General features: G+C 52.7%; 1 protein-coding gene across 1 annotated transcript in view; it reads left to right on the top strand.

Moving 5' to 3' along the window:
* The first annotated feature begins 89 nt into the window (after positions 1–89).
* The window catches only part of Gpr26 (G protein-coupled receptor 26), a 14,705-nt gene continuing 6,090 nt past the window's right edge, over positions 90–8,704 (top strand). The window contains exons 1-2 of the mRNA XM_013021914.1: positions 90–773; positions 6,835–6,948. Coding sequence (XP_012877368.1) covers positions 106–773; positions 6,835–6,948 — 782 coding nt within the window. The 5' untranslated portion in view covers positions 90–105. The remainder of the gene's footprint in view (positions 774–6,834; positions 6,949–8,704) is intronic.

The following is an 8,704-nucleotide window of genomic DNA, read 5'->3' as shown; positions in this document are numbered from 1 at the left end:
TCCCTTTTTCTCGGGTTCGGGCCGCTCCGTTCGGGCGAACCCCGTCCTGGTTCCTGGTTTCACTTTGGTGATCGCCGCCGGCGGCGGCGGCGGCGGGCGCGCACCATGAACTCGTGGGACGCGGGCCTGGCGGGGCTGCTGGTGGGCACCATGGGCGTCTCGCTGCTGTCCAACGCGCTGGTGCTGCTGTGCCTGCTGCACAGCGCCGACATCCGCCGCCAGGCGCCGGCGCTCTTCACGCTCAACCTCACGTGCGGGAACCTGCTGTGCACGGTGGTGAACATGCCGCTCACGCTGGCCGGCGTCGTGGCGCAGCGCCAGCCCGCCGGGGACCGCCTGTGCCGCCTGGCCGCCTTCCTCGACACCTTCCTGGCCGCCAACTCCATGCTCAGCATGGCCGCGCTCAGCATCGACCGCTGGGTGGCCGTGGTCTTCCCGCTGAGCTACCGCGCCAAGATGCGGCTGCGCGACGCCGCGCTCATGGTGGCCTACACGTGGCTGCACGCGCTCGCCTTCCCCGCCGCCGCGCTCGCCCTGTCCTGGCTCGGCTTCCACCAGCTCTACGCGTCCTGCACGCTGTGCAGCCGGCGGCCCGACGAGCGCCTGCGCTTCGCCGCCTTCACCGCCGCCTTCCACGCGCTCAGCTTCCTGCTCTCCTTCCTCGTGCTCTGCTTCACGTACCTCAAGGTGCTCAAGGTGGCCCGCTTCCACTGCAAGCGCATCGACGTGATCACCATGCAGACGCTCGTGCTGCTGGTGGACATCCACCCCAGGTGAGGCCTCCCTCCTCCCCAACCCTGCGGGGGAGGGACGGGGGTCGTGGAGGAGTTCCGTCGCGTCCTTGGAAACCCAGGGGGAGGAGCTGGGCCAAGGCGGGGACTCGAGCAGTAGGAAGGTGGGTGAGGCCCACGGCACGTCTATCGGACCCATCCAGGATCAGAGTCGGAACTTGCCTGGCTTTGTGTCGCCCGTGTCGTGTTGGTAGCTCCCGCTTGGAATGGTGCCTGGGTCCCAAGGCTTTGCCCACTGTGGAGGGCTCCATCCAGGCACTGTTTGGATTCTGCCCCGAGAAAGGGCTGGAGCGGCCCTGAGGGGCATGAAGACCCCAGAGCAGCTCCTCTGGGGCTTTCCACTCTGGCATCGGGTATGCTTCTGTTTCCCTAGGCTGAGTGTATCTGGGCACTTGCCAGACTGTAGGCGGACAGCGGGCTTGGAGGGAATGAGGCTCCTGCTACACCCCTCAGAGAGCACTGCCCAGTGTCTCCTGAGTGTCGAGCCCTGAGGCTAGCCTTCGGCCTGCAGGAGCCTCTCGGGGCTGAATCTCCATGCCCACCCAGCTGCTGTTTCTCAGAATGGCAGAGGAAGGCAGACCAGAGTGCCAGGGCCTGCTTGGAAACCCTGCAATCTCCAGGAGTCCCTTAGGGAAATGAGGGAATTCTTAGCTGGGCTGTCCTGAACTCACCTCAACTTTCCTCCAGAGACTAGGAAAGCAAGACTGTGGTGGGAGGCATGGTGGAGGCATGGTGGTGTCTTTGCAGGCTCTGCGGGTTCACATCCTGGGAAGGAAGACACCCCTCTGCTGCCTGGGACTCTTCCTGAGGGTGTCTAGAAGGTGAGGCAGGCGGGAGGTTAGACCTCTCCATGTGAGCAGAGCACTGGATTCCAGGCAGATCACCAGGTTGCAGGGTGTGCATTCCACCCCCCAACCCCACCCCATCCAGGGCCAAAGTGACAGACTGGAGGTGTCAGTCTGAGCAAGGGCTCCTTCTGAGATTTCCTATCAGGAACAATAAACAACAGTCCTTGAGCCGCACCATGCCTGTGCATGGAAGGTCATGGAGACACGAGTCCATTGTGCCCCTGCTCCGAGCAGCCATGTCTAATTACACGCTGGACCAATCTTCCTCCCACACAGTCTTCCCCATGGAATATAGAAATAAAGCATATAGAAAATGTGCATGCATCCACTCACACTGCCCGTGTCTGCACTGTGCATGCTCATTCCAGGAAACACTCCACAGTGCACACTTGCATAACTATCCCCCTTCCCATTGTCCTTCACTTTAGAACACTGAGCACTGCGACCGCTCGTGGAAAATGCAGAGAACTTGACTCAACTCGAGGACTTGAATCCTAGAAAGGGCCCTGTCACGGTGCATCTCCCGGGGGAGGAGAGAGTTCCCGAGGAGAGAATCGGTTCTTCTGTAGTACAAAACCCATGCCTGCTCTAAACTGCAAGAGAAGAGAGATGATGGCTTCTTTGTAGTCGGCGTAGGGTGTGGACTGGGCTCCGTGCTAGCAATTCCCTCTGGCTGGCTGACACTGTAGGATGCCTGTGGGGTTCAGGAACAAAGGCAACTGCTTTGCTATCATGCTGGCTCCTCCTCTCCCCCGTGACCCCTCTTGGGAGACCCTGACCTCCTCTAGGCCCTATGCCAGTCCCATTGCACTGGGTCTTCTCAGAGCTGTCAGTCTCATTGGAGAGAGCAAAGGCTGCTGGGAAGAGAGCACCCTCCCCATGAGTTCCAGCCCTCATCAACCCCCTGGGGTATGGAATGGTGGGTCTCCCAGTGAACACACTTGTCCTTCCCAGAGGGCTCGGTCCCCACTAAGACCTCGGGGGCCCCCAGAGGGTCAGCCTGCCCACAGGAGACTCTGACAGCCAGTCCACTGGCTTCTGCCTTGCCAGCTCCAGGCTATTCTTTATACCTAACAGCTAAAGGGCTGGCTCTGGGGCTGCCCCAACACCCTCAGCCTCCAGTGCAGGGCTTTCCTGTACTATGGAGGACAAGAGCCTCCCCATCCCCGGTCAACAGAAACCCAGCTTCCTCTTCCGGATAGCCAGAGCAACAGGTAGAGTTGTTTTCTGGGTTTCCTGGAAGGTTTTCTTGGCTGCCACACTGAGGCCCAGCGTGGTGTTTATCAGGAAGCTTCTGTGAGGAAGTGCTCTGCTGTTCCTGAAGGATGTGACGTGCCTCCCCTGAACTATCAGGGAGCCTAAGTGCATCCCCACTCCTGCTGTTCTGTGGTCATGACTACATTCATAAAGAAAGTTAGAGTTTCCACTATCCAGCACACACCTGGCCTTCTGGAGGACCACCGTCTATGGTGAAGTGCTGCCCAGCCACAGCTCCAGACCAGTTCTACAGAGACATCTCCCTGGTGCCAGGTATGGCCAAGCAGATGGGGCCTGGCTAGACTGCAGGTCCCCTGCTCTTCCCATTCCAGCCCAGAGTCAGGTGCACAGCTCTGGTTGATGATATCACAGAGGCGGGAGGTTGGTGAGGACTCACCCTGAAGCAGCCCAGGGCTGCTGAGGCCTCCCTGTGTTCCCTGTGAGCATGCCTACAGGCCACTAGAAGCCTGCTCAGCCCTGCTCTGCAGACATCAAAGGGTGGCACAGCATATGGAACCTGACTGTGCCTTGACTTTATAGGAGAGGAACCCCAGAAAGGGGTTAATTTAGCAGACGCTAGAATGTAGGTCAAACCCACATCACACCTAAGTTTATCCCTGAGATTTATATGTAGAGCAATAGGGCAAATAGAAGCTTGCAAACCGTACGTGTAAATGTTCAAAAGTTCTAAATTAAGCTTATAGCCTGTTAGGTGAAATCGTCTACCCTTCTATGTTGGCAAATGTAACATACCTTTATAACAACCTGCAGTGCATGAACCTGCAATGCATGGTTCCTTGGTGGGAAGACTGAGTGTCCTGCCTGCCTCTCCTGACCTGTCCCGCCTCTCCCTGCCTGCCTCACCTCTTACCCTAGCACTAGCCAGTACTGCAGGGGCTTCTCCTGCACCAGGTGCACATTGTGGATGGCGCAGCTGTGTGTCAGGTACCTGCATCCCTCAGTCAAACCATCCCTCAGGCCTTGAGCTGGGAATGCAGCATCACATCTACTCTTGGGGGCATGGATTTTGAAATGTATTTTGAAAGTAGGAGCAAGCTAATTTTGGGATGGGGGAAGAGATTCCACGTTTTACGTGAAAGCTTGATCTAGAATGGGAGGATGTGGGCTATGGGAGGGAAAACCCCGTAACCCTATGGAGTGTTCCTTTCTTAGAAGTGTGGGTCCTCACTTGCAGGAATCAGAAGAGGGATCACTCTTGCTAGAACTAAGGGAAGGACTGCTCACATCAGTGTCTCAGCACCAATCAGGGCTCTTCCCCTGCTGGTCAGCTTATCCCTTGTAAACCAATGAGAGTCACTCTGGGAACACTCAAGCAGGGCTCCAGTTGAACTATAGTTATATGGAGTCATTCAGAACCCAGACCCAACACAGAGGGCAGAGAGATGTTCGAGGCCAGACGTTCCAGCCCAGGTCACCATGTCGACTGACTTTTCAAACATTCCTAAAATTACCTCTCCTTTTGCCCTATTACTCAATGCTATTGGGCGCAGTTCTTTAATCTCCTGTGCCTTAATGCTGCGAAGCCTGTCTCCTTTGATCTTGATAAACTTTTGTCCTGTCCAAAAGATCTCCTAGAGGAGAACCTCCTCCACCCAGCCAACATACATGCTCCACACCCTGGCCAAGTTTCCCTAGAGGAGCTTTGGGCCTCCTACCCCTGCACTACGATTACACGGAGAGGCTTACTTAGAGGCCTACTTAGAGATTTTCTGGATGGTTCTGGGGGAACACCCAGTACCTGGGGTTAGGATATTGCCTGGTGCTGTCTTGAACTCCATATGTCCTGAACTTTTCTGGTTCCCAGTCTTCTCGTATGCAGTGTAAAGTGACAGTTCACAGTGCTCCAAGACTTCAAGGAAGTGAGGTTTGCAAAACTGTGATGGGAGAGAGATGAGAGCAAATTCTGTGGCATTTTGTGGCAAGTGCTTTCATGATGCTGTCATTCTGGTAGCTGGTGAGCTGTCTTAGAGCCATTTCAGACCAATCTCCCTTCCTACCAAGCTCCCTCCCTGGGGGTTATGATGAATGACTCTGACTGCAAGGAGGTGATGCACATGGCACCAGTCCTTAAGTGGCCTGGTTTCAGATCCTTCCCTCATCCTGGCTCACCGGCTACTAGGACAGAGGAGGATTCCTAGATGCATGACTGCCCTGTTGAAACCAGGCTAGTCCCATGCAACAGAACTTTCAGTGTAAAACCAGGGACAGTCTCATCTGACCAGGGACAAACTTCACAAACTTCCACCCTATTTACTGCCAGTGCTGTCCACCTGTGTGATCTTACTGCGATCTGAGAAAGTGGCTGCACTGTATTCCTCACACTTCTCACTGCAAACCTGAGGGCACATGATGTTAACCCTAAGCTCACAGAAACATGGTGTGTGTTTCAAATAAACTAAATGCATGCATTCCCGAGAACCCCCATCACAGAAGCTAGCATGGCACAAATAGAGATTGAGGAAATGTAGTAATATTGTTACTGTCAATGATTAGAAATCAGTTAGTAATATTGGTCGTAAACAATACACTTTCAGCTAGTATGAAACCTGTTAATATCAAGTTCAAGTCATGTTCTTAACTACAAATTCCTAGAAAGGCAAGAGTCAAGAGGAAAAAAAAAGATTGCTTCAAGAATTTCAGGATCATTTGATCCAAACGAATATAGAATTGTTTGTGTGTGTGAGATGGCAAATCAGAGTGAGAAGAGATTTAATTAAGTATTAAAGCGACAGCTCTCCTGGGAGGAAGAGAGGCCCTGGTGTGAACTGTGCTCTTGGGTCTGGCTCATGATTGTTTTCATCAAACAGACCAGCTTGTTTTCCGAGGCAAATTGTAGCCCAGGCTGGATTCTGTCAAGCTCTCTGCACGACCTGAACAGCTCTCCCTACACTCTTTCCCCTGCTCAATTGTAGAGTCCTGTGAATTACCTGCAATAGAAATAACTCAGGCCTGCTTTGGGTGCTGTGAGACGGGGTACATAAACCTGGAGCTGAGGTTGTTTGTCTTCCTGGGCGCTCTCTCCTGTGCTCAGCATCTGTGAGCACATCTTTTTCACATGCATTTCCCTATCACTGCACTCTACAGGTGGCAAGAACACTGCTCTCAGCTGGCAGGGACACATCAGTTTTCAGAAGTCCTAAAACAGAGCAGTGGAAACTGAGTGTGGTTAGAAGCTTCTAGTTCCAACGTCCAGGCAGTTTCTCTGGTTCCATGAGGAAGTCTGCAAGCTTGTTCTCTGGTACATGTGTCCAGTGGTGACCCCAATATGGCATATCTAGTTCCAGGCAGGGAGGGATGAGGCGGAGGGGAGCAGGCTGGAAGCCCCATGCCATGCTGCACAAGAACCCAGGCTCCTCTAAGAAAAGGACTGGCTTTGAGCAACACAGACTCAGCTCAGCTCCTGCATCTACTTGCAAGCTGACCACAGAGCTTGTCATCTTCTTATAAAACTGGAAGCTGAAGCCAGCCTGCAGGGAGAGGCATCTACCTCTCAGGTCCTAGGGTGGTAAGATAAGAATTACAGGCACTTCTAACAGGGCAGCTCCGGCACCGGTGCAGAGGATCCACAAACAATACGAGGAGTGTATTTGTACTTAAGAACAGTTGCTCATTCATTGTTTTATAAGCTTTGAACATAACCCCAAGCAGCTCTGTGCTTTGTGCACTTAATTCTCCTCATAGCCCTTTTATACATCACCAGATGCTGCCTACGGAAACGTAAATTGGGTAATGATATCATTTTAAGACAGATGATGACCTTGAAGTCATGTAGCTACAGCCCAAATGTGACCTCGGGCCTCTCTGGCTCCATAGGCAAATGCTCACACCAGGGACCACTGCTTGTGCTGCCCAGTAACACTCATAGGGACCCCGCCAGGCCACCCAATGAATCATCTTCTCCCCTCTCTCATGCTCAGTGTTCGAGAGCGCTGTCTGGAGGAACAGAAGCGGCGGCGGCAGCGTGCCACCAAGAAGATCAGCACCTTCATAGGGACCTTCCTCGTGTGCTTTGCACCCTACGTCATCACCAGGTGAGCTGCCCCTCAGGGAGGGGCCCCACGCGCTCTTCTTGAGGTGGGGTGGGGGAGCGAGGTGAAACAAAGAGGACCATCCATGTGTTTCTTCTTCAGCCTCCCGTTCTTTATTGTTATTCATCGTGAGTATTGTAACTGTACATACGTATGTACATGTATGTCATGTGTAATGATCAAATCAGCATAGTTATCATTCTAGCTCCTTAACATTTAAAATTTTCTGTTAGTTTATAACAAGTTTACATATTCATAGATATTGTGGCATTTCAATACGTGTTTGTGATTTGTGTGGATTAAATCAGGGCACCTAGCATGCATCTTTATTACTCTGTTTGGAGCCTTCAAATTCCTCTCTTCTGGTTATTCCTGGCATGTGGAATGGACTGCTTTGACTGTGGGTCCCCACACCAGGCTGTGGAATTTGGGAAGTTACTCCTGTCTGCATTTTGATGCCCATTATCCAGCCTACCTCTATGAGCCCTCCCCTTCTAGTGATCACTATTATACATTGAGATCAACTTTTTTAGAGATCTATATATGAGAGCAAACACGTGGTATTTGTTTTTCTGTGCCTGACTTACTCCATGTAACACGATATCCTTCGGTGCCATCCATTTATCTGCAGATGACAGGAGCAGATTCTTTCTATGGTTAAATGTATTCCATTGTGTATATGTTTCAATTTTCTCTGTCTGTTGTGGACCTCTATGTCGATTTCATCTTGGCTATGAGAAATAGTACAGCCCTAAACGAGGGCCTGCAGGTGTCTCTGTGGAATCTTCATTTCATTTCCTTTGGATATGTCCCCAGATGTAGGACATCTGTCTGAATCAGGGTCAATCTTCCATACTGTTCTCTATAGTCAGTTCTCTAACAGTCTTTTGGGTTCAATTCAGAATGGCAACAGTGTAAAAAGCACCCACTCAATTCCAGCCAGGTGATTCCATCCTCTGCCTCAGGCCTGAGACCTCAAGAGGCCTCAATGGGGAGGAAGCGGGAGGGAAGCATGGAGCAGTGCTCGGGTGTCATATCTGCTATGCAGTGGGCAGCCTGGCTCCTGCCCACCCCCATCCAGACATCTGGGTCACCGCAGGGCACCTGCACACGAGCAAGGCGTGAGGTCTGTGTCCGGCCAGGTAGGTTCAGCTGTCCTGTGGCTGGGTCTGCCAGCACGGACCAGGTGCCAGAAGCCCATCACCCTCTCTCCGGAGTGCCAGCCCCAGCCAGCCTCGGCTGCAGCTGCTTGATCCTGAGTACACTGTCAGGCCAGAGGCCAGCCTGTTCTTCCATACTAGTTTCAGCCAGAAAAAAGAAAAGTGTGTGTGTGTGTGTGTGTGTGTGTGTGTCCCAATCTCTTTTGTGGACTGGTAGGGAAAGCAAAAAAAAATCTTACTTCTTGGTATCTAAAGTGGTTTCAAAGTCTGCAAAGTGACTAACAAAGGGAGTATGAAGGATCTGCCATGTTCTATGAGGAGATGAGGTGGGAACACCTGTTGAATCTGAGAAATGGCAGCTGAGGACGATTCTAGAAGGACATTCTCCCCCCTCTCTCTTCTTCCCTCTCTCCCCCTTTCTCTTTAGGCATTTCTTGGTCTCTGCATCTCTCTCTCTTTTTCTGGGGAGCAGGAGAGAGAAGGAGAGGGGGAGGGACAGCTCCATGTCTCAGCCCCTTAGCCCTTAGCCTCATTGTGAGTCCTGGGGGTCGCCCTGCCTCACATGGAGTCATGGTGAGGGGCCCCAAGTGGAGTCCTCT

This window comes from Dipodomys ordii, unplaced genomic scaffold, assembly GCF_000151885.1.
Source record: "Dipodomys ordii isolate 6190 unplaced genomic scaffold, Dord_2.0 Scaffold58, whole genome shotgun sequence".
Lineage (NCBI taxonomy): Eukaryota > Metazoa > Chordata > Mammalia > Rodentia > Heteromyidae > Dipodomys > Dipodomys ordii.
Note: the sequence above shows the minus strand (reverse complement) of the source record. Positions and strands in the feature narration are given on the sequence as shown.